Source organism: Sabethes cyaneus, chromosome 1 (genome assembly GCF_943734655.1).
Source record: "Sabethes cyaneus chromosome 1, idSabCyanKW18_F2, whole genome shotgun sequence".
Taxonomy (NCBI): Eukaryota; Metazoa; Arthropoda; class Insecta; order Diptera; family Culicidae; genus Sabethes; species Sabethes cyaneus.
This window is the reverse complement of record NC_071353.1, coordinates 172,905,930-172,932,952: the sequence shown is the minus strand read 5'-3', so window position 1 is coordinate 172,932,952 and position 27,023 is coordinate 172,905,930. Positions and strand designations below refer to the sequence as shown.

Genomic DNA, 27,023 nt, shown 5'->3' with positions numbered 1-27,023 from the left:
AACTCATGAGTTCTGTGTATTTTTTAAATGTTTTATTCGTTCCTTTCCAGTTTGAAACATGAGGTACAGTACATTCTAATACTGTATTAAATAAATAATGCCTAGTGCCATTTTTCTTTTTTAAGTGAATCGTCATTCAGTCGATCTTATTTTGTTTTGTTTTTTTAAGGTAATTTTTAATTATAGCGAGACAAAGATTGGTGCCTTTCATCATTGTTCCAATTTATTCAAATCTGCCCCAAGTAAAAAATAATCTCCGGCGGTTCACAAATTCTTCAATACGTTTGAAATTTCTAGGTTTCATGTAACCAAGTAAGATTTTGCGTTTTTTATAATGGTAGACTATCATTAGTTACTTTATAGGTGTGCAGCTGCAATAGAGTGAAAAGCAAAAAAGCGAACTTTCCTTTCAATGTAGTGTTGTTTACAAGAAATGGATGGGTAAAAGTTTGTTGTTTGTTGTCTTCGCGCTATCTTTCTTCACTTTGGACTGTTTGTTTTTCTGTTTCTTTTTTTTTTACGTTGCACAAACAAAACTTACATACCCTGTGGAACAAATGGAAGTATCCGGATAAGAGATCCTATTGTGTGAGATGTTTCTCTAAGTTCGTCTTCTCTGTCTCAGCGCTCGATTGTTCTTTTGCACAGCTCGATCCAGCCGTATTAGCGGACTTCGAAGTAGGAATTATTACAGGACTTAAGACTAAACTCTGTTCTCTTCTCTTCTGCTGAGTGTGTGTGTATGTGTGGTGTGTGTGTTTGTGTGTTTTTTTTTTGTCGGATGGGTGTGTGTCTGTTAAACTACTACGCTATGATATAATTAAAAATGGGAGGGCAGGGAGTATACGTCTGAGTGAATCCGTAGGATTTAGTACGGCGTATGCCTCGGTTGGCGGTTGCCACCGCCGCCTCCACCTCGCTGTTTGCCTCCCTGATAACCGCCGGCACCTGTGGTTCAGTGGATGAAATTGAAAATAAAAAGAGAAAGAAGAAAAGAAACGCTCATTAGTATGTGTTGTTCTGCTGACTGTCCGGGTAAGCATGGATAGCATGGGGAGTTCAATCGCTAATTTTAAAATTTTGCACTGGGAACACATTATCTTGGATACGATCGTGTAACAATCCTAATTGAGTTTGAGTACTAAAAGTTTCAGGTTGAAGAAAAATATTCCGGAACAAATTCGTTTCGTTTTGGGGTGGGATTTACTCCTCCCGAAAGTGGAATTTCTAAAACTGATAACAATTTCGACTGCAGAAACGAGCGCATGGCCAAACAGTGAGACAAAGTTTCCACACATGCAGTATATTATAGTAGTACAGTATAAAAGAGGGTGTTGTGTAGTCACGAACGAACGCAGAAAAAAACGTGGCGTTAGAGGTTTTGAGAAACACTAATGTTTCAATTTTGAGCAAAAAACAACAAAAACAAAATAAGTAGGTACAGAAATACAGCTTTCTAGAAGGTCTAAAAAACGGTTAGATCTGCATCACACCATCATCACAACAGACAAAACGCACTCTATGAACGGGTGGGGCGAGGCCAGATTTGGGCGGTTATTAATCGCGTGAATTTTGCGAGGTTGCATGCCAGGACTGTGTTCATCTAGACTGCTGTTCGTCTAGTTCGGTTTTTTATTTTTCTATTTGCCTAGAAAGCTGAGGAGGTGTGGTGCAAGCCATTAATTTTTTTTTCTTTGGTTTTTTTGTAGGAAAAAGCAACAACAAAATGAGAAATGAAGACAGGTTTTGTGTTTTTTTTTTCACAAGTCCAACTACCTTTACCCCCACGAGGACCAACCGGTCGACCGCCGTTCATTCCGTAGCCATCGCTGTAACCTCCGTAATAGTCGTCTGCGGCGGTTGAGTTGAGAGTTCGGTTCGGTTCGGTTCAGTTCAGTTGAGTTGAGTTGAGAGAGATATACAATGCAATAAAGAAAACAATGAGGGGAGAAGCAAAAAAGATGAACTTGGTTTCTGCACTTTTTTCTCTGGACTTGTTTCTTGTGGTTTATATGATGATGGATAGTTTAAATAGTGGGGAGGGGGATTAAAGAGCGCGCGCGTGTGTGCACCATGTTTATTTTTATGGGTGAAAATTAAAAGATATTTACGAGTAAAATTACATGAACACAAAGGATGCACGAAATACATGGCCAATAATAAGTTGAAAGCTACCGCAAACGGAATACGCTCTACCGTTGAATTGCTACTGTTTTACTTGATAGGAATAAAAAAGTACAAATATACTGGAACCGGATTCTGATTCTAGTTTGTTTATAAAGCAAATTAGCAGTTCTGTTCCCAAATATTCACAAAATAAACAAGTAGTGACTTTTGTAACCATGGTTGCTTGCTTGTTGATCAAAGCAATCATGCCAAATTCACGATGAACATCGGTTATTTGTTCCGAATTAGGTAACCAATTTTGCTTGTTTTTTAAATTTTATGTCAAATGTGTAATCAAAAATTAACGTTTAAATTGTGTCCAAATGATTGATTTTGTGCTCATTCTATCCAGTTCCAATCCGGATTGAATAAACAAATTCGACATCAAAAAATTTACAAAACGTTCAAAAAACAGAATTTGTTTCCTTCTACATTTTTTCTTTGTAGAAAATCACCATGCAAAAATGGGAAAACGGCTTCCATATTTGAAACATTTTACTTTAAATGTAAACCTCTTTTTTAATTCAAAGCCGTGAGCACAGATAAGGGCTAATAATTGAAAGGTCTCGAGTCGAAAATGTATACAAGCCAAGTTAGAGTAATTTGAATTGAGTGTTTGTCGCCATTTTTAAATTTAAAATGACAGATGATTATTTGAAACTTTTGGATAAAACCCTCCACAATATCGGAACGGAACACAATATCCACAGAACGGAAATCAAAAATCAATATATTTTCCATAACTTTGCCGAAGAAACTAACACGAAAAAATGGACGTGTATCGAGCCTTTAGCGAACGCGAAACACATAAAACGTATGCTTGCCGTACTCTAATTTGGGTGGTTGGGGACAAGCGGAACCCATACAAGTTTATAGTACTCGACTTAAGCTTCAAGATGAAGCGCTGATTTCATAAATCCGCATGGGCTCGTGAATCTATGAAAATTTAAAACTTGAATATGCGATAATTCAGCAAGTCAAGGTCCAAAAGATTTGCGGTCTTCCGCAAAAACGTATATTTTGGGAGCTTCGATAATTACCTAGAACATTGTATTTTTGTAAAATGCAACTGAGAAAAGTTAAGTATGAAAAACCAATTTTTAAAGAAGTTGTAAAGAATATGCCCTATAGTTCAGCACTCGCTAAAGATAGAAGTTTTATTTCTTCAGCAAAGTTGCTTGTTTTTACAATATTTACAACTTTGCCGAAGAAACTATGGCTATATTTCCCAACATAAATAAGTTATTTTTTTATTTTCATTATAGTTAGCGATGACTAACTATTGACAGTTTTAGATTAAGGGAGACATTCATACGAGCAAAAGTGCTGAAGACCATAAATGATAAATTGAAAACAAAAGACACTAGGAAAAAAGTTCCACTTTTTGCCCTTTTGGACTACTGTGCATTCCAAACATGCCTTAGGACCATGGACAGATCGCTTAGACAGACGAAAAAGCGATCTGGGCATTCAAACAGGAACTGATTCGCGAAACGACCGCGCTGGACACGAACCATTATATAGTGGCAACAAAGCGTCGATTTACCGTGCCTGAAGATTCCCAGATTCGGCAGAAAGGTCAAGAAAGTCTCGGAAAATCCCCGAACCCAGACGTGCTATGGGCAGTTTCAACGTCTGTCCAAAAACTCATAACAGATGGGGAGCGATCATATCTCGATTCTCACTCACTACCAATCCCAAACGAACCAGTGCTAAGCCAACCAAGTGCCAACCAAGGAGACCACGTTGGATATATCAGAGATGTGGATTGACCTGTGAAATATACAGCAATCGGTTGGTACGGGATGTCCACGCTTTCTTTCTTTCCCTTAGTTTCACGAAGTTGAATATAATTAGAAATAATACATTTCTGGTTCCACTTTATTTCTTGGAAATCTCTTTTTGCGGTACAACACATGCTGCGCAGTTGAGCCGGCCGTTGACAAGAAAAATGATTGATTCAAATAATCGTCGTTTTCCAGAATGTTTTCAAGAATGTTTTCAAGAATTAGCTTCGTTCTGCCAACGTCGCCATTCCAAAGGGCAGGCAAGCAGAAGAGCTCTACGCACTGGCACTGGTGATCGAAGGCCATTAAAAGGATCGTCAATGAAAGTAGAATAAAAGCGCTGAGAGCGGCTAAACGTTTACCAGAAAATCATGCTCAAAAAAGAAAGAAGCCACCTTAATTATACAGGGATGTGAGGAACAGAAGCCACCAAATCAGATTAAGGCTGAAGGACGGAATCATTACCAGAGGCTCCTGCAATAGTCGCGGAGATTCTTGCAAATTAGTTCGCGGGCAGCTCCACTGTCGACAATTATACTATTGACTTCATTGTAAGCAAAATAATATCTCTATCCAAGGGTCACAGGAAATCCCGTCAACTGATCTTCGTGACCCTATAATAAAATGCACCGTTCTCAATGGTTAGGAGCTTGACGTTGTGCTGCTTGTTAAAAGCCAAAGGAAAATCAGCTGGGGATGATAAAGTATGCGACTCCATGCTGAAGAACCTGCCCACATCTGGTAAGGTAATGTATACTAACATTACCTTACCAGATGTGGACCCAGAATACCGGAAGAATTAAAATACTGGTCGCAGTGATCATGTCCATACAGAAAAAAAGCTAAACCCGCTAAATACCGGCCAAGCGCTTTGACAAACTGCGTGTGGAAGTCCATGGAACGAATGGAAGTCGTGGTTTAAACCATTTCTTGTGACACAACTGCCTCTTCTTGATTATAGGACAGCATGCTTTCCGAGCTGGACGCGATACGAGCACGTATTTTGCTACGCTGGGAGAGATATTCTCATAAAAGGCCAAAGAATCCAACCATTATAGCGAATTAAAAAGGCATATAATCGCACCCACATAAACCACCCACCACTAGCACTTTCAACAGCGGATCGACTGAGGGCTCTCAGACTCTCAGGCAATATCCGCATTGTACAATCTTTTCAAGTCACCGTAGGTAACGCTAGATCCGTAATTCAACCAGAAGAGACAGGAGTGCCACAACGGTCAGGCTTCCCAGGATGCTATTGATATGCCCATTGGAGAGACTATTCGAACTCTTCGCAAGAAAACCTAGACGGCAGTTCGAGCAGTCGAAAGATAGGCTACAAGAATCCAGTTAAAGTTAGTTAAAGTTAGAAAAAAAAAACAATTGGATCTGCATTACTGGCTGGCCGGCTGGCAAGCTGGTTACCACTTGGGAGACAGGAAAATTTAAATACCCGAGAAATACCAGCCATAGATTTCCAAAAATCTAAGAGTGCCCATGGTCGTAAGAAGTCGTACCAGAAATCGGGTTTCTAATGAGAAAAACCAACAAAGCTGCTGGTAAGGACTGCAGAGCTTTACCAACATGATCGAGAAACGCTGGTAACGTCTCTACACTGGGTTTTTTTTTCAAGATTTGAGAAAAGGAGGATGGGTCAGGGAATTATGGGGGTCCGCGCAACTACGGAGCAAATTAATATCATCCGACAGATCTTGCAGAAATATCGGGGGAGCGCAACGTACCCCCGCTTCACATCTTTATTGATTTCAAAGCAGCATACGATAGTCGATCGGGGTCAGCTATGGCAGATAATGTACGAAAACGGTTTTCCGGATAAGCTGACGCGACTGATCAGAGCTACTACATTGGATCGAGTAATGTGACGCTTTCGAGTCCCGCGTCGGAACGCGGCGAAGTTTAAGACAAAATGGCGGCTTATCCTGCATACCTGCATGTTCACCAAGGGTAGCCCCAGTTCCTAGGCTTCACAGATGACTTTGAAAGCGAAGTCTAGGAAAATTAGTATTTGAAAGCGCTGATGACCGCGGACAACGCTAGTAAAGAGAACCAGTGCTGTATATAAGAGGGAAATCGGGACTATCCGCCGCACAAAGCTGATAATGCACAAACCCTTTATTAGACCCGGTAGGTCTTTATGAACTTGAAGCCATGACGATGGTCACGGAGGACGTACGCGCCCCTGCCTTGTTCGAGCGAAAGGTCCTGTGAGCGATATTTGATGGAGCACAAACCTAAATTGAAGTTTTTTAACGTACGTACCTATCGATTCCGTCTCCGGTCGGGCCGGTTCCGATCAGAAACGTCCCGATCGACGTGTGTTATATAATAGCATACGTTGTATTTTGATCGAAGCAAAGTTTCTGATCGGATCCGAGTCTATAGAATAGGAGATTAACAGTGGAATTTATTTGGAAAAAGTGTTTTCTTTAATTTCAGAAGTACAAACTGAAAGTGGAAAGTGCTGGAGGGGTATGAATCACGAGCTACAACAGGCGCTGCTTTAGTGATTCCCACCGTATAACTGGCATCTGATCTCCAAGAAGTCAAACGAGAAGTCCGGTTTTAAAGACCGCTAACAAAGCTGCTAATAAGGACTGACTGTCTACGAACTTTACAGACAGGGTCTAGACACGCTAGCACCGGAGAACCGTTGTAGAAACACTGAATTAATATTAATAGATAATTGATTCAAGTAATCATCATTTTCCAGGATTCTTTCAACAATTGGCTGCATTTTGCCAACGTTGTCATTCCAAAGACAAGCCGAAAGGCCGGGCCGATGAGCTCTACATTGCTAAGGGTGCATTGAAGAAAAGCGCTTCGCCAAAAGTGGCCAAAGGTTTACAAGAAAATTATCCAGCAAGAGGCAGAAGCCACCGAACGATATAGGGGGGGGTAGAGCGAGGAAAAAGTGCTACCAAGCCACTAGATGGAATCCACCAAAAATCAATTCCCGACTGAACAGTGGATGAAAAAAGATCAACTCGTTAAATACTAAGAGATGGTCTCACGATGGCGATGCAACCTGCAACAGTCGCGGACATTCTTGCGAGTTACTTAGCTACAAGGGCCACGGTAGATCTCGATCCCATTAAATTGTCCCCACCTACCCTATTTCCCTAGGCGAATTCTTCAATCACTTTCTCTTATTCTGCCGACCAGCAAATTACACTCCTCCCGTGAGTTCCTTATCTGTTCTTTTTCCCGCGCAAGTTTATTACCAAACTCAGTCGCAAGCAGAGTTTAAGAGCCCACTGCGGCTAGCTCTCGAACCCGCCGTGGTGCTTTTCCTGTCAGCCACGCGGAAATGTTCGTATGTTTAATTTTCGTTCTTCGAGCCATAAGCCATACAAAAAAGCAGTTTAATTGAGCTAATTTTTAACTTCGCTGTACCACTGGTGGCTGTTCTACTTTCTGACCAGCACTTCTGACTAACTAACTGACTGACTGACTAACACAGAAAGGCTGCCAAAAAGGAAGGTTATCTTCAAGGTAATGCGAATAAAGATGGCTCAGGCCATTCTCGATTTCAAACTGCTTTTTTACCAGCTAGAGATAATCTGCAGCGCCTCGGAAATACTGTTCGAATAATCACTGAGTAATCTCCAACCTCATGCCATCTAGTACCAACCTTTCCAGGTCTGGTAGCGTATTTGTGTGGGCTCTGGAACCCTGTCTTCGAAGCAGAGGTCGACAAGCTGGCTAGGCACTTGGGAGACAGGGAAATTTAAGTACCCGAGAAATCCCAGTCATAGATTTCCGGAAACCCAGGAGTGCCCATGGAAGATAGTAATGTCACAGCACCAGATCTCCAAGAACACTGAGTTATTTCCAAAATTTAGGAAGAGAAACTACCGGATGCGTGGAATGGATGGAAGGTGTGAGTTTGTCCCATCCACAAACAGGGTTTTTACCGTCCGACAGATCTTACAGAAAAGTCGAGAGTCAACGTCCCCACACATCATATCTTTGTCTTTATTGATTTCAAAGCAGCAAACGATACAGTCAATCGAGACCAGATTTGGCAGATAATTCACGAAAACGGGTTTTCCGGATAAACTGACGCGACTAATTAGAGAGCAATCAATGGATCGAGTGATGTGACACACTCCGTGTGGTAGCCAGCTCCTATAGGCTTTGCAGATGACTTAGATATCATAGCCAGGAACTATTTTTGGCGGAGTGCAAACAGATAGCGAAGAGTGGCGTAGGCGTATGAACCACAAATTACAGGCTCTTGAAGAGATTCCCATGCTACACCTGGCGAAAATTGGCAGACTGCGGTCCAACTTGCTAAAGATGGCTCGCCCAGTTTGAAGCCGTCTTGCGTGTGTCGAGCCGCTCAACGAATTGGCGACGAGTCCAGCTCGGTTGTCGGCTGATAGAAGCAAGGGAAGACTGGGAAATTGGCGACGAGTGGCTGCCCAAGATCGAGTTGAATGGAGACGACTGCAGTTGAAACAGCACGAGCCACCCCGGCTGCTCTAGGCTGCCGACGACGATGACGAGATTCCCGGAAAGCCATAGATGAAGAGGCGATGAAAAAACACAACTAACGCAACACCCTGAGTGGAGCAAATTTCAAGGAACGAGTGGTTCTCTCCAGAGTGAGAACAAGACACACCGGCGTGATCCATGAACTAGGAGGAGGCGGAGATGTTCGAAAACGATATACACTCAAGTTGCTTTTTACGCGAAAGATACGTCCCACGTAAATCAGAACCGCGTAAATTCCGAAATTCGCGTAAAAAAACCGCGTAAATTCCGAAACTCGCGTAAAAAAGTAGTTCCATAACATCCCAAGCAGCCTAAGGGAAGCCCTGAGTAACGGATCCAGTGTATAGGAAGCTATCAACACGGAGAATAAAAATGTAGTTTCAACCATATTTATGGTTGTTTTACGCACAAACAAAAATTTCGTTTTGTTTCAAACTGAAATGTATGATTGAAATGAAAATATTTATTGTTACATCAATGTCAACTTCAAAATTGAAAATACTTTACTTTTAATTCAAAACTGTTATTTACTTGATTCAAACAGAATCTCGTTTGGAAACAACAATATTTTCAGGTTGTTATAAAAATATTTTATTGAGGCTTAAAACAACAATCATTTTGTTTGAAACAAACTGGAGCTTTTTCGCTCCGTGAATAATCCAGATCTTAAAAGATGCGAACTTGTACAATAGTATGTAACTTAAATAAGAATTAAATTGAAATGTAATCAAACATTTTAAGGGCGAACCCACGGCTCACGACTGAAAATCCCAATTTAAAAAATACTATCATTGGGAAAATTTGGGAAAATGACGGGTGGTTGCCCAAAACTCTATCAATAGAAACTTTTTCATAACCAGGGTGATTGTTAGAGCCCCAAAATTAATGAACGCCATTTTGAAATTCAAGATGGTGGCCAATTACTTGAAATTTTACATGAAAACCCCTTCGGTACGGGCTTTTTTTAAAAAGTTGTTTACAGTTATAAGTCGAAAACTGATATCTGTTATTCAAACTTATCCAAAAAACAGTCTCCGCTATCGAAAATCGTTGTGCATTAGTCAGTAGGGAAAAATCATTTTTTGCTCCATTTTCTTTGTGGCGTGTGCATGGAAATCGGTATAATTATCGACAGCTTGATTTTTTCCCAGAATAGTGCTGGAAATTTTGTGCGCGGGCATTAGCTGAAGAGACGAAAGCAATATTTTCACAGAAAACATCATGCAAAATTCTGCCATTTTCTCAAATATCGCTCATTTTTAAAATTAAATTAAAACTATTTTTCACAGTAATCCAGCAAGAAAATTTTTCCCAGTGATAGAAAACACCACTGAAAAATTAAAACTATGTTCAATTCAAATGCAAGTCAATAAGCATTTAAGTCACCTTAAATGCTACATAAAAGCTAGTTTGGCAAAATATACAGCTACTTTACTGCTGCTCTTATAGTGCTAGCAATGCTTATTTGCAGCTGAAATGTTGAAAAAATTGATTTTGGATTACACTAGATTTAGTTTTACTTGCATAAGGATAAGCACAAGTAGGCATCAATCTCCCTCATACTAAAAACCCTTTTTCTTCATCGCACCCACATCGCTTAAAACGGTTTGTTCTGCCCTAAATTCCATCACTTTTCACTTCCCAACACTTACAACAGATTAGTTCTTTTAACTAAAATTTTCTGGCTTCTTTGGCGGTTGGCGGCGCTTTTTCATTCGATCGTTTACTCTATATTCGGTGGAAAACAGTGGGGGGTCGTCGTACTACAGGCACAGCAGGAGAAGAAGGAAGTCGGCAAATCTAGTTGTTTCGTAGGAAAAACACAGCGTTCGATTGTTCGGTTTTTTTTTTGTACAGATTTTCTCTTCTCTGTTATGATTTTTATTGCTCCTCTTTCTTCTCTTCATTGCTTAGCTCTCTCCTTTCTCCCTCTCTCCTTGCTTCACTTCATTGTTTTGTTTCTTCCTTCTTTTCCCTCGTCTCCTCACTCTGAACAAACAAGTAGTTGTTGTTATGCTATTTTTTCGGTTAATTCATTTGTTTTCATGTTTAGTTTTGGAGTTTGACTTTAAGCATTAATATTTTTAACGTTAGCTATATTTTTCCACTCATGTTCTTCGCGATTTTTACTAACTAGCGAACTGTCGAAACAAACATTTTATTTAGGATGTTCTTCTTCTTCTTTTGCCTTATTTCCCCCCTCTGTTTTCCACACTGTTTCCACCCGAAAGAAAAAATTTGCCGTTCCGAATTTAATCATTTCTTTCTATCTCTCTCTCTTTCTCTCTGTCTCCGTTCCCACTCAAAAAAAAAAGTTATTATTCTTGACGCGCTAAGCAAAAAGGATTAAAATTAGTATGTTTTTTTTTTCATTTGTTTAAGATTAAAAATTAATATACGATACTAAAAACTACTGTTTGTTTGCTACCACTAATTTAAAAACCGCAACCAAAAAGAAAAAGGAAAATTTGAAATAATGTTATGTCTTAATGTTTGTATGAATCCGCGCGTTTTGTAAGGGTGGATTATAAATTGAATATTTAAAAACGAAAACTAAACTCTAAAGAGTAGTGCAAAATTGTACCGAAAATCTATAGTAGAAATGGTTGATTACACTCTAAGATTAAAGAAGCAACTTATTTAAAAATACATGTTGATTGATTTGTTGTTGTTGTTGATCCAAGAGACGGAATAGAGAGAAAGATCTGTGCGGCGTCGTCGTGTTCGAATTCCGTTCGATCAAGAAACGCGCGCGCGCCCGACAACAGATTAAAAAACTATCAAACTTTAAAAGTAAAAAACAATAATTCAAAGCTTATCAAAAACCGATGTTTTTTGTTTGATTTTTTTGGTGGTGGTAAGTGGTGGGGTGGTCTCAACGAGAGAGGGAAGATAGGGCATTACAAAAAATAATATGAAATTGGCTTTACCAACAACAAAAAAGTAGTAGTAGTAGCGCATCGTATATGGATACAACAAATGTGTACGTGTGTTGTTTGTGTGTGTTTTCTGTCGGTGTGTGCTCGAATAATATTGAACATTTAGATATTTGGAAATAAAACGAAAAAGAAAACGGCATGCATGCAAAAGCTACTCAAAAAAAAAACACGTTAATTTGAGAGAATGTGCCAACTGCGGAACGAACAGAAAAAAAGGAAGAGTAGCACAGCTGCCCCTCCTCTTTTCTTTGCTGGTTTCGCGTTTATAGGGTTTTGTTGGTGCTGCATTCTCGGTCGTTATCAGATTTACGAATGGAGAAACATGAGTGCGTTGCGTTGTTGACAACTTTGTTCTCAAATTTGAAATGGTACTTTAGCAAACAAAAGTTATTTCCTGACTTCCTCTTTTAGTGTGTGTGTGTGTGTGTTACACAACTTATCGAAATTCTTTAAAAAAAACTTGCCACAAACTGCTACTTGTCGCCTTGTTTCAAATGCTCTTTCTGTTCCCTTATTGCAATATTGTTCGCATAGAGCGCCGGTCTCTGCGTGTGCTCTTTCATTGAAAGAACAATATCCGTTTAATAAAACGCTCGAAGGCCTTATTTCTAAGGTACTTAAATGGTTACCCGCTTGTAAAAATAATCCCCACAAAGACCTCTCCTCTCTCTCTCTGGGTTTGGTCTCCGGGGGTTTTCCTATCCGATTTTTGTTTTGTCTATATCACAGGCGATATTTGCAGTCTGTTTTCGTCCATGGTAGAAATCTTTCAACTCGAAATTTTGGACGAGACACACAATCAATGTGTGCGAAAAAAAAATTGAAAAAGAATATTTGCACCAGAGTCGTGAGTCGTTCGTGTCGCTTCTAGCAGTGGTTGAAATCATCAAAACGATTTCTTGGTTAAACATCGATGTCGTTTTGTTTTTTCTTCCTCTTTCGTGGACCTTCGTTTTTTCTTGCTTTGCTTTGTTTTGTTTTGCTTTCATTGTTTACAACGCGTTAAAAGTAAACTTCATTTTGTTTTCTTCCATTCGACTATTTCAAGAGTAATTTTCCCCCATACAAAAACTTAAATCTCTGAAAAAGGCAGAAAAACAACAACCATTAACATTAACAACTCTCTTTCTTAATGTAAGAAACAGTTGACCAAAAAGCGAAACGTAAGGTATTATTTTATGTTAAAATTTACTTTAAAGCTTACTCGAGAAAAAAGTATTTGCACTTGAGATGATTGATTGCTTTTTTAATTGACTTGAAATTAACAAAGAAATTATTATTGCGGATAATTGCGGCGTCGTCGCGCGTCTCAAGTGAATTCTTTACAAGAAAAAAAAAAGGCAGACTAAATTTCATTAACTTTAGAGCAAGAGCAATTGTGCAAAATTTAAGCGCAACAACTAACAAACAAAATGGTTGAGATTGGTTACATTCGAACGCGCGCGCGCTGGCCAATAAATAGCGAAAAAAAGAACCCTAACCGGAAAAGTTTCGTGTCGTCTGATTTGCAAATGTAAAAAAAACACAAAAAAGAACTAAACAAGGACAAAGACTGACTGCTTTTCTAAACTAGAACCAAATACTTTAGCTTTAGTTCGTGCTGTCAGCACACCGTAAACTATATAAAAGTATATATTTTGGCATTCTGTTTATGTGTGTGTGTTTGCATAAAACCGTTGGTGAGAGGTAATCGTTCAAACTGCGGTAACTAATTATCCAACGTTAAAAAAGTAAAAAAAAAAATGCTTTTGATTGTCTCAGTTAAGTGATTTGTTTCGATTGATTTGGAAAAAAACAAGTTTTTGGAAAAATGTTTTCAGCTCAGTAAAAGGGTGCACTCTAACTTTAACTAATATTCTAACTTTTGTTTACTTCGAACCCATTTAAATTGAAAGTTTTTTTTTCTGCTTGAAAAAGTGAAATTTTGGAACGTTAACACACCTCCATTCGAAATTGTAATATAAAGAACGAGCGACTTAGCAAATATGTTTTCAAATCAAATATACGGAAAGATAAAGGTAAAATTATCGAGAAAAAAAAATGGAAAAGTCTTTTAATTATGGTGTTTCTGTGAATGGTTGTTGAATTTACCGTAGTGGGAGTAATCATAACCGTTGTAGCCCCATCCCCAATCGCCACCATAATAGTCACCGTATCCGCCGTATCCGCCCTGGCCGTAGCCGCCGCCGCCGTATCCTTGACCGCCCCAGCCTTGTCCGTAACCTGTGTGTGATGAAGAAAGAGATGAGGAAAAAAGACACGCGTCATTAGTCGATAGTTTTTCTACCTTCAATAGAAGGGGAACCGAAAGCCATTTCCCCTAATGATATTTTCCCGAATGTACCTTTTTTTCCTGAAAACAATTTCCTCGAATGCTTTTCCGAAAACTGGGATCATCCCCATGGCATTTAAGGCACTGTCCCAAGATAGATCTACAAAGTAAATTAGGTGCAGCCCGACTTTGAGCATTCGCGGTAGTCGACAGAAACTCTAAACCATCGAGTCGCACCTGCCTCCCAACCCTCGAGACCAAAGAGCCAGTGCGCAGTAATTATAACGGGAATCCTTTTTTTTTCTTTTTTCTTGGGTTATCCAGCTGGTCGCTTAATAGCGTATAAAACTCTGGGTTTGGACCCTTTCGTGATGTCAACATAGTGGCAGGGAGACCTCAAACGTCAGTTCTACCTGACGAGACAGGCAATGTCGCCCACTAAAACACAGGAAGAGCCCCAAGCATAACCGTGACGCCTATGCCCGCAGGCGGAAGCGCGAACTCCACTCCATTTTCCAACACAAAAAACCACAAATGAACTAATAGGAAAGACAGATTTCGGAGCATTAGTGGTTATCAACTTATCAGAGCAAATTTAATCTTTCATCCCCCCAGTGTATTTATACACTGTCCCAAAATACAAAGTAAATTGAGCGCAGCACAACCTGGACGTTCGCGGCAGTCGACAGAAGCTCTACAGTATAGAGTCGAACCCGCATCCCAACCCTCGAGACCAAAGAGCTAGTGCAGTGTTTATAACGAAAATCCGTCGCTAAACCCCGAAAAAATTTTTACCCGTAATCATTGTAGAGTGCTCCTTCGGCATCCAAACAGGATCTGATATCACGCTTACATCGCCTTACCCCGGCCGACTCAATCAAACCGGCAATTTTCCAAGATGTTTGTGACAGCTGTGATAGATAGGGATGTGCCCCAAGAACATTAATTTATTAATTATCAGAGATCCCCTTACTGGCTTTATTCTTAAATGGAATAAAGGCACTTTCTGAACAACGCATCAATCACATTCGGTAAATTTTTACCCCGAGTCCCACTTGAAATCACAAAAGTATTTTGACATATACCCACATTCAGAAGTAAAAGTGACCGTTGTTCATTTACCGAGTAGTTAAAAAGCCCTACACCACGTCAAGGTTCAGTTTTATTGTAGGGGCACCGAAGCAGGGCTTTAACCGATCCTTTTTATTCTACTGCAGTCAGCCCCACCGTTCATTCAATTTCATAGCGTCTTTTTTGTGCTGGAGTTCAAACGCTATGCACAGTGCACGCCACAATTTGTTCAATCATACCTCTGATTGTACACCGGATTGTCAGACCAACTCCGGACCACAAACTTTTACTATGGGTAAGGATTTGGAGACAAAAAGACAAACGAAAAAAACGTCAGCTTATGCTCCAAGTCAGTTTGCAGTTTACACTCTTCAATATGAACGCAAGGCTGCCGCATTCTCTTGAGAGGCCACACGAATTGTAGGCTACAGTCTCGCAAGCGGCAGATTGACTGGTTTAAAAAAACAGTGAATCATTCAGTAGGTATTGCAATTCATGATTGAATTGTTTTGAAGAGTACAAAACTGAGAAAGACAAACACTGTCAGCAGTTCAGTAGTCATCGCGTTAAAAAACTGCGTTAATTCCAAAATTGGTATGAAAAACCCGCGTAAATTCTAAAAATCGCGCAGAAAACCCCTATGAACTTCGAAATTTGCGTGAAAACCCCGCGTAAATTCCGGAATTCACGTAAAAAACCGGGCCGGGGTAACAAATTTCAAAATTCCCGTAAACACCGCATAAAATCCAAAATTTACGTAAAACTCGCGTAAATTCCGAAAATTAGGTAAACAAAAATAGCGTAAATTACAAAATTCGCGTAAAAAGGCTACGTGAATTCGCGTAAATGCTGTAACTAACGTAAAAGCCCGCGTAACTTTTGCAATTCGCTCAAAAAACCACGTAAAAAAATTGTGTAATTTCAAAATTTGAGTTAAAAAACCGCAAAAATTCCAAGATTCTTGTAAAAACCGCATAAAATTTGAATGTTACGTTACAAAAAAACCGCATAATTTACGAAATTCACGTAAAAAAACCGCGTAAATTCCGAAATTCATATAAAAAAAACACGTAAATTCCAAAATTCGCGTAAAACCCACTTAAAAAACGAGAAAGAAACAACACTTTGAATAAACTTCTTTCGGGAACCTTAAGCTAAGGAAAGGTTCAAGCATTGTGCGTTTGCATTCCGAAAGTTTGATACATAATCCGCTAGTTTGCATGGAAAACTCTCCGATTTGATGTCATACAAGCATCACTTATAATGAACGCTGGTACGTACGCATGGGTGTAGCGACGGGGGAGAAGGGGGGTTCTACCGTTCTACCGTTTCTGGCTCCAAATTACCTGCTTAGCCAAAAAGTTTACTAAGTACCTAAACTGAGAATCAAACCTCTCGTTTCGATATCTGATCGTCGGATCACCTTAAGAACGATGTTGAGAATCATACAGGAAAGATTGTTCTGCAGCACCCTCGCCGCGTCTCAAAGAGACTCAATTCTATGGACTTCAACAGCCTCTCCCAGCCCCATACAACTCCTTAAGGTTAGGCTGTCAGATTTTATCCTGTAAAACCCGCCCAAGGAACATTTGTGGCTACACCCGTGCACGCACGCCTTTCGTAGGGAAGCGTGTACGCGATCGCATGCCTTCGGAACTGTGCAGTATCAGAACGTGAGTGGTTTACGAACTTGAGCCGCTTGGATGCATTTGTAGTTACGTTAAATATTTCCAAAATTATCTGTTCCGATAACGAAGTTTAGTCTGAACTTAATAATGAAGTGTATCAAGCAGTGTGCGTACGGGGAGCTCCCGCAGACGCCCCATGAGCCTGTTGAAGCATGGGAGGGGGGAGATGTAGTGCCACTACCCCGTGCGTCTTCATTTAACATAGTCTGGACCCGGCTTTTTGTCACCGTAAGTCCGCAAATTACCGTAACAAAAGCGAATCACCACATGTTTCCTATATTCCACGCAGGGTCGTAATACATTTTACTTTTTTTGGATATGAATAAATTAATTAGGTATAAGATACAGGAATCGACTGGTTGCCCATACGGGTAGATTACAAAGAAAGTAGGGCGGTCGGCGTTTCACAGCATCCTTCAGCATACAATTTCTTCTGGAATTTGCAAGCTACAGGACCTCAGCTGGCTGGATAATCCATAAAAGGCCTCATTCGCAGCTCATGTCGTTGGCACCGGTTCTACTTTAGCACCAACAATATGTAAATACCAAAATAACACGTAAAAACGCGTAAATTTCGAAGTTCGCGTAAAAACTGCAAAAGTTTCCAATTTGGTGTTAAAAAAGCCGAGTAAATTCCAGAGTTCCGTTCCCGTTTGCAGTATGAGGCGGGACAGTTAGAGTCAAGTCTGCCCAAAGCTGAGAGAAGGTGTCTGTGACGAACGAGTTTATGCGAACACTGGTGCCATAATGAATTGATGACGAATTAATGAGGGCGCAAAAATTACAGAATTTGACTCTTGCCAGACCCACTATATAAGCCCGTAAATTCCAAAATACGCATTAGACATTTTTGTTATACAATGAAGTCGCTTATCGCGTAAAACAACCGTGTAATATCCAGAATTTGCGTAAAAAAACTGCTTAAATTCGGAAATTCGCGTAAACAGCGGTGCAAATTTAAAAATTTTCTCAAGAAAATCGCGTAAATTCCAAAATTCCCAAATTCGCTTAAAAATTACGGCGTAAACCTGTAAATTACGGCGTAAAAAAACGGCGTAAATTTCAAAATTTGCGTCTAAACCGCGCAAATTCCGAAATTCGCGTAAAAAAAACCTGCAAATAGTGAAATTCGCGTCAAAAACGACGTAAATTCAAAATTTGCGTTTAAAAACCGCGCAAATTTCGAAATTCGCGTAAAAAACGGCGTAACTTTCAAAATTTGCTTCTAAAAACTACGCAAATTCCGAAATTCGCGTAAAAAATAACCTGTAAGTTCCAAAATTCGCGTAAAAAACGGCGTAAATTTCAAAATTTGCGTCTAAAAACCGCGTGCATTCCAAAATTCGCGTGTAAAATCCGCGCAAATTCCGAAGTTCGCGTAAAAAAACCTGTAAATTCCGAAATTCGCGTAAAAAACGGCGTAATTTTCAAAAATTTGCATCTAAAAACCGCGTAAATTTCAAAATTCGCGTCTGAAAACCGCGCATATTCCGAAATTCGCGTCTAAAAACCGCGCATATTCCGAAATTCGCGTAAAAAAACCCTGTAAGTTCCGAAAATTGCATCTAAAAACCGCGAAAAATCCAAAATTCGCGTCTAAAAACCGCGCAAATTCGGAAATTCACGTAAAAAAACTTGTAAGTTCCGAGATTCGCGTGAAAAAACGGCGTAAATTTCAAAATTTGCGTCTAAAAACCGCGTACATTCCAAAATTTGCGTGTAAAAACCGCGCAAATTCCGGAGTTCGCGTAAAAAAAAACCTGTAAATTCCGAAATTCGCGTAAAAAACGGCGTAAATTTCAAAATTTCGCATGATAAAAGTGCGTAAATTTCAAAATTCGCGTAAAAAACTACGCAAATTTTAAAATTTGCTCAAGAAAACCGCGTGAATTCCAAAACTTGCGTCTAAAAAACCGCGTAAATTCTAAAATTCGCGTCGAAAAACATTAAATTTTGAGAAAACGACGTAAATTCGTGTCTAAAAACTGCGTGAAGTTTAAAATTCCCGTCTAAATCCGCATAAATTCTGGAATTCGCGAGAAGAAACTGAGTAAATTCCAAAACAGCGTAAATACAGGAATTCGCGTTTAAAAAACGAATAAATTCCGAAGTTCGTCTAAAAATGGTGCAAATTCTAAAATTTGCTTAAGAAAACCGCGTAAATTCCAAAATTCGCGTCTGAAAACTGCGTTAATTCCAAAATTTGCGTCTTAAAACCGCGTAAATTGTAAAATTCGTGTAAAAAACCGCGTAAATTCTAAGAAAACGGAGTAAATTCGTGTCTAAAAAGAGCGCAAATTTCAAAATTCCTGTCTAAAATCCGCGTAAATTCCAAAATTCGCGTCTAAAAACCGCTTTGATTCTGAAATTCGCGAGAAGAAACCGCGTAAATTCCGAAATTCGAGTTAAACATTGCGCAAATCTTATTCGCGTCTAAAAACAGAGTAAATTTTGTGAAAAACCGTCGTAAATTCCGTGTCTAAAAACCAAACCAAACCAAAATCCGCGTGAAATAAACCGCGTAAATTCCGAAATTGGCGTACAAAACGGCGCAAATTTTAAAATTAGTTTAAGAAAGCCGCCTAAATTCCAAAAGTCGCGTCTGAAAACTGCGTTAATTCCGAAATTTGCGTAAAAAAACCGCGTAAATTTCAAAATTTGCGTCTAAAAACCGCATAAAACCTGAAATTCGCGAAAAAACCGCGTAAATTCTAAAATTTGTGTTAAAAAACCGCGTAAATTCCGAAACTTGCGTTTAAAAAACAAACGAAAATTCCAAAAATCGCGTGAGAAAACCGCGTAAATTCCAAAATATTTTATACAAAATTTGCAATTTTTTTATCGTTATCTTCTAAATGATACATTTGGGGAAAAACCTTTCGGGAAATTGGTTTTCGGCGAAATATTTTTCCCGGGGAATTGGCACATTCGAGGAATTGGTACATTCGAGGAAACAGCTTTCGGCGAAATCTTTTGGGAAAATGGTCCTCAGGAAATTGATTCATTCTGAGAAATACCATTCGTAGAATATTTGTTATACAATTGTGCTCAACATACCTTTGGGGCCACCGGGTCCCCCGCGTCCACCTCGCATGCCCCGTGGCGGTGGGCCACGCATACCGCCTCGGCCACCCATTGGACCGCCCATCTGCATGTTGTCGGGTTTCGGTGTGGCCTTCTTAACGTCCACTTCCTTGCCGGAAATGGTCTGCTTGGGGGTCTTGAGCAGCTCATTCACCACCTGCTCGGAATCGAATGTGATAAAACAGAAACCTTTCCGTTGATTCTTTTGCTTGTCGAATGGCATTTCGACGTCGACAATCTACGAGAGAAAACCGAAAAAACCAAATCGGGGTTACTAAAGTTTCAAAACAACAGTCAGCCGATGAACGAGTTTTTGTTTTCGATCAGTAAAAGTGGTAAGAAAAAACTTAAATCATGGTCAAAGTTCATAAGCAGAACTGATTAAAATGAATCATCATTTAGAAAAAAACTTGAGTGATTCAACGGACAAACCCGTCTTTACTTACATTGCCAAACTGGGAGAAGAATGTTTTGATCTCGTCGTCGCTGATCTCGGTGGTGAGACCGCCGACAAAGATCTTGCCATGGCGGGCCTTTGCTTTCTTCGGGTCGACCTTCTTGTTGTTGATCACGTGGTCGCCGGCCGCCACGACCTTGTCGATCGAGTCGGCACTCTTGTACACGATGAAGGCGAATCCTCGCGAGCGGCCGGTGTTGGGATCAGTCTTGACATTTATGTTTTCGATTTCACCGTACTGTCCGAAGTGTTCCTTCAATTCCTCTGCGAGCGACGGGGCAGCAAAAGAAACAGAAAAGCAAACCGTTAGTTCACAGTTCATTTCGAATTAAGTCAGTAAATCAGGTAATTAGGTTTGAAAAAGTGAATTCAAAAAGGAAGTTACAAGTGAAACTAGGAAACTGGGAAGTCTGGCGGGGAATGTGTTAGAAAAAATAAAGAATAAAACGAAAAATGCAGGGCGCAAAATGATAAACGGAAGAAAAGAAACGGGACTTGAGCATAATATAAAAAGGAAAAATGTATATTACTGTCTGATGTTTCCCAACTAAGTCCACCAACGAATAATTTTCTGGAATGTGACGAAAATTTACGAATTAGAATTGATCCTTGCAAGCTCTACGAGAGTATTTTCATATTCAAGCTATTCTAGAAAAAAGTTAAAATTTGATTATTTTTAGTCAATACGTGAATAGTTTTTACTGCTAATATTTAAAACGCAAAAGAAATACAACAATCACAGTTCTAGGATTTATCAGCGCAATTTATTTCGTTACAATTAAAATTTGGAAAAATCGTTATAAGCTAAAGGATTCACTTTCTTTTAGTTCTAGAATTTAACGCTAAACGTAGTATGTATATAAAGTTCAAAGAAAATCAACAGTCAACTGGCTTGAAGTTGTGCTTGTTTTTTAAACTGGAAAAATGTACTCAGTTAAGTTTAAAAATAGTCGTTTAAAAAAGTTTAGTTTTAAAAAACAGGGAACAACAGTAAAAAACCAAAAACAAAACAAAAAATAAAACACAAAAAAGGGCAAACTAAAGGGAAACAAAATCAACTAAAACAAGTAAATTATTTTTCTGCATTTTTAGGCTTCTCGGAAGGAGACTTAAATAGAAATGTTTGACTTTTTGGTTTTCTGTGGTTTTTCCAATTTGTTTTTTTTTGTTTAGTGGAATGTTTGGAAACGTTTTTTTTTTTGATTCGATATTGATTTACTTGATTGATTTATAGTATAATAAATACCATCTCTCTGGCTTTCACAGTGTCTCGCACACAGCCTGGTGCAGAATCCCACATGTCTGTCTCTCTCTCAGCTGTCCACTCTTGTCTCACAGAGGCTCTCACAGGGTCTCTGTCACTCTCAACAACCTGCCGGAGAGGAACAAGGTTAGTCGTTCGCTCTAGACACAACAGGAGGATCGGTCCTAGCGTAGAGGTTTGACTTTGAGATGGTTAGCAATCTGCGTTCTCTACTATAGAAGTTAAACTGTTTTTTTTTATTTCTTACACGACGTTGATGATCGTTCGATTTGGAAGCTCTCGAGAGATCTGACCAGTGGTGCAACTAATTGATAATCTCGTTACTTTAACACATTACTTTTTTTTAAACTAACGTAATTCTTACTAGGTAAAGCTACAGTTAACAGTACAGTACTCAATAGAAAATCCAGGCCAATCACAAATGTACATCTGGCACAGGTCCGGACGCAAAATCCGCTTGACATATTGTTCTGTTCTAAAGGCAAAACTCACCGAATCTAAATCTGAAGTGAAAAATGGAGCAATATTATTATTCAACAAAGAAATACATCCGAAATTGACCTGTTTTGATACAATTTGTAAACTCGTTAATCTTACAGATGCTGGATAGTAGTCTGTTTTGACAAGACTTTGGCTTGGAAGGAACAGCAAACAAACGCACTGGCAGAGGTCGTCGTCGATCAATCCTCCCTGGCACTTAATCTTCTGTTCGTATGTATGTACATATGTATAGCAAACCATGGGAATATGTGTAGCAACAACTCTGTCTCTATACTTCAATACATAGATGCAAATCGATAACGCTGATGCCGGCATTTTCTACCTTCTTCTGCGTACTTTTTTCTAGTAGTAGAACGTTGTTCTGCGTTTAATTTTAGAGGAGCGTTTCCGTCTTTCTTTAGATCACACACGCACACAAACACTAAACTAATAATGAAATCGCAATTATTAGCATTTTCACCCGGCGTTTTTTTTACGTTAGCTTTTGACTGAAACCTTAGTATATATGAAAGTGAAAAAAAAAAAAAAGAAACGGGACTTTCTGCGCCTACTTTCTGTCGCTTAACCGACAGAGGCTCGCGTAAACGGTACGTGCGGAGCACGAAAACGGAAAAGATGAACAAAGCGAACGGCAATAGCCGCCATTTTGAAAATCGTACTACCCGAACACGCGTCCCCGAACTCGGATAATTTATTAGCACATTGATTTCTCTTACATATTTTAGGTGACTAACAAATCGCGAAATAATGTTATACAAAGAAAAAGTAACAAACCTACGGACGCACCATCGAAAGAGAAAAAACCGACTTACGAGCGTATCAATATTCAAAATTAGAAAATTGCTTAGAACGCTTACTCATTTTGATTGAATCTCTATGACAACATATTGGACGTGGCTTTCGCAAGCCCGTTCTCTCTTCCATGGAACCGGAACTGGACTTACCTGTCGTCATCGCGGACGGGCGCACTTTCGGCACCGTTTTCCGACTTTGGTTGCTCTGTGGTTCCGTTTTGCTGGTCCTGGCATTCCTGACCATTGCCGTTCATTTCTTGATCTTGATTATCGGCCATTTTAATCTTGCGTTTTTTTTACTTCACACTACACAACTAGGAATCGAGCTTTACAAGCTGCGAAAATTTGTCGAACTCTTTAAAACACACTTTTCTCCGGGAGAAACTAATGGAATTAAAATTAGGAAAAACTACCTTTTCCTCTAAACTAGAGATTTAAAAGCCACAATTTCTCTTAGCGCGATACTACCGTGTGTGCGACCGCGTCTGACTCCAGTGATGAACCCGAAGAGAAAGAATACTGCGCATTGACTACAGCCAGCTCGGGCGTCCGTTTCCTTTTTGTCGGCCGAACAGGTACGCGCTTAGCGGTAAATCTCTGGTGGTATTGGTGGGCAACCAACGTACGTCACAGGTAACCGGGGGTGCAATATTGTTAAAATTTTCCCCTATGAATTACTCATCGGCTTCGATGCTCGTGCATGGACTTCCATGCGTACTTGTTATTATGTAGATAATTGACAAAAAGTATCGGTAAATATCGTGAAAGTTTCAAGATTTTTTCAAAGGTAGAAACAACAACATTCGATTATGACGTGTTGCATTTTCATATGTGTGAATGCGAACGCAACCGTACCTGTAATTTATGGACCATGTTCTTCATATCCGTTTGCAAAAAGCGAAAAAATAATTACACTGCACAAAAAATCAAGCAAATGAATTATTTCGTTCATTTCACGATTTCGCTGCGTTTCTGAGCTACACGCTCGTGAAAAGTAACGCAGTTGTAAGTACGATTCAACTCACTTTCAGAAAAAGTTGACTACTCAACTCAAACTTAGTGGCCAGTTCAAAAAATGATTAACATATCCCGCATTTTGCACCTTACTGGACACCGCAGTCTAAAAGTGCGACTGGCATAAAAAGTGCGACAATGCAAATGCTATGAGTGAGAAAGTGAAAGACTGACAACTGCAATGTTGCTGTTTTGTTTTGTCATATACATTGGCATTAGAGAAAATAACCTGGATTAATCCAGGTACAGCTGCAAAGCACAATAACAAGGTCACTCAAGTCTGAGTAATTAAATTACTTCTGAAATTGGAGTGAAATTAAACAATCAATTCACGTAATCACTCGAAAATAAATTTTTACTATGAGTTTAAGGATAAAATAAAAATTTATCATAACAGAATTAATTGTACGTATGCTACTTTTACGATATACTTCTCCCAGACGAAAACTCTAATCAAACTTAATTTTATTGAAATTGGCTGATGTTCACAGTCTTCAAAATAACGTGTTTTAAAGTTTTTGGTATTATTATTCCAGGTTGCTGACATAAAGAGCATTTTTAACATCGTAAAGAAATAAAAATTAGTTCTGCTGGTTTAAAGGTTTGCATCAATTTCTCTATTACACTTCTATACGAAGGTCAAAAAATGGGCGGGTTGGTTTTCCATAAGGTAGATGGATTGCCAGATACATTTATTTTGTTAGTCTGAGGGGAGTGTGCATCTGATATATATACCTACCTGCCTAAACAGGTGGCAACATGCTCAGCTTGTAATAGACCGCCTTGACAGATCTATCACTTTTATTGTGCTTCGTATATCTTTCTAATTTTGAAGAAAAGTCAAAAAATTCCACTTGGTGTTTGGGAATTTTAAGAAAAAGTGACCGATTTTTCAATTTTTGATTTGCAAGTTGGAAAAACGTGAGGTGAGGGAAATGTTTTCGCTTTTGCCATCACGCACTCGTTAACTGAAGAAATGAGTGCGGGTCACGGATTTTTTCTCCCGAAATCCGTTAAGTTTGAGTTTGAGGTTTTGGCTTGAAATTTTTAACGCCGAGTTGATGTCTGAAAAGTGCTTTTCAGAAAACGGATTATTCAGATTGTTGATAGAGATAATAAAAAGGCGAACGGCGTTACCGATACGATTCTTTAGCCCATTAAGCCCCACACTTTTTCTATAAGCAGCGTTTTCCGAAAGTTGTACTCAGCAGCTGCCATTACGCACGCGAAAAGGTGGCTACACTCAAAGCCGTTTTTTACACAGAGAATACGTGGTGCGTAAAAGATACTGTGTACAAAATGTCGCGTTAATTCACAAATAGCTGTAAAAGCCTGCGTTTAAAAAAAAATATTGCAAAAAAGCAGTGTTAATACAAAAATCGCCATAAAATTAACCGTATTTCAAAAAACCTTGTATAAAAAACCGCCTCGATTCAAAAATCGTAAAAAAACCGTGAAAAACGACTTGAGTGTAATGCTTTTTTAACAGTACTTTTAGGCCAATTTCTAGACAATTCAACAAATGCTGCAAGGACGCTCTTTATCATGGCCCAATAGATTTCAATCGGACGTATAGATCAGATCAGTTCCTACCCGACCCAAAAAGATTTAAGTAGGGTAGAGGTTCCATATTTCGCCAGTGGTATTTTCAAATTGTAATTATTACCTGATAAATTAGTAACAAGTCAAAGGTACTAATTATTTTTGGTAGTACATGACCTTATTGTTACCAATTCGACAGATAATTTCTTTTAAGTCTGCCAAAAATATGTAAAAAAGCTTTGGATTCATCAAACTGGCGAAATATGGCTCCTGGCGAAATATGGATCCTCTACCCTATCCGTACCCGACCCAAACCTAACAAGGAATAATAAAAATCGTTACGCGTACCGTCATCCGGGGATACTTGCAACACTTTTGAACTTTGACTGAGTATAACTTTTGAAGTGTACCGTTTGGGTCGTAAGTAAAATGATTCGGTGCGATCATTATTAAACGAGGTACATGCTTCGGTACGATTATTTATAGGTAAAATGATTCGGCACGATCATTGTTAAAGGAAATATATGGTTCGGTATGACCATAGATTACTTAAACAATTCGGTACGACCATTGGTAAATGAATTGATTCGACCATACGCTAAATGAAATGATTTAGATCGGTGTAAGACCATAGACTGAAATAGCTTGATTCAACAATTGATAAACAAAATGATTTTGTACTATCAGTGTCGAAAAGATTCCTTTTAGGCTTACCCTACGAGTCAAATCATCTTCAATGCCGAAAGACGCGGAAACTTGTTTCTATTCTCAGAAAAAAAATAGAAATGTGCTAGAACATCTGTCCGTTTTCGCCAGGTACACCAGTAAATTGTGTCCTTAATGATGCCGACTTAGAATTTCGAAATTTGGATGTTTGGGAAAAGGTTTTGAACAATGCAAGTGCTGGTCATTGCGCCAAACTGCAGTACCATCTGGGCGAACAGCAACAGGGATTAACCTCCGCCACAAACTCTGTTGCACACAATTTAGTCTCCCGTACTATTAGTTACTTATTTAGTAACAACAGAGCGTAGATTTCTAATCTGTAAATTATTGTAAGTGCATGAAATAACTATTCAATCTAAGTTTTAGTAGTTAACTCTCCGCTGTGATTCAAAATTTAGCGGTTTTTCGGTGCCTTGTCGCCTCTGTAATCTATAGTTTCTGTAGATTATTCGATTACCAATTGTTGCTAACGCTACAAAGGGCCGTTGAGGCTAACATCCTCCCCCCGTGTCGACACAACTTTTCAGTTGGCGCCACCAGAGCTCTCAACGTCCAGCAATACCAACTTTGATACCCGTTTTTTTTTTTGTATGCCAGAAGGGCATTGGGTTAAAAGGCCACTGCGACAGTCTTGATGATCGTCTTTTGTGGCAGGTCCCGATTGCTGTACACAGTTTACGTAGTGCTGCTTGGCTGTCCGTGAAGGTACCGATTTTAGCATGCCTGTACTTTCGTGTCAAGCATATTGTTGCACAGATGTATATCGCATATACCTACTTCTGCTTGAAAAACGGTGGGCCACTTTCCTAATGAGATAGTTTCCCTGATGCCGGGTCCGTAGACTTCGGAGCCTGTGCAGGCCCCCATTTTTGAACCATCTGTAAAAAAACAGATAGTTCCAGATGGAAGATCTGGCCCTCCATTATTCCACATTGAGCGATCTGTTTCAATCACCTCATATGGAACGTCCATATTGGGCCTGGCTTCCATGCAGTCAGAGACTGAAGTTACTAGGGGTCTCAGATTGAATTCCCGATGCATGCGAAGATGGCCGATTTGGTCACCTCCAAGTTTTACTCCTTTGCAACCGTAGTGCGCCGAGCTCTGCTTTCTTCTTCACATGAAGATGCAAAGGCAGTAAGCATAGCATTGTCTCCATGGCTGAAGTAGGTGTTGTACGCATGGCACTAGTAACTGTAA

General features: G+C 39.4%; 1 protein-coding gene across 1 annotated transcript; it reads right to left on the bottom strand.

The window, feature by feature from the left end:
- LOC128732839 (RNA-binding protein squid-like) lies at positions 1-23,044 on the bottom strand. The gene is made up of 7 exons (XM_053826243.1): positions 22,692-23,044; positions 20,513-20,553; positions 19,972-20,246; positions 19,499-19,763; positions 13,502-13,633; positions 1,777-1,851; positions 1-948 (listed from the first exon to the last, which is right to left on the bottom strand). Exons 1-7 carry the CDS (start codon positions 22,817-22,819, stop codon positions 869-871), a joined length of 996 nt encoding a protein of 331 aa, XP_053682218.1. The 5' UTR covers positions 22,820-23,044; the 3' UTR covers positions 1-868.
- Between the last annotated feature and the right edge of the window lie 3,979 nt (positions 23,045-27,023).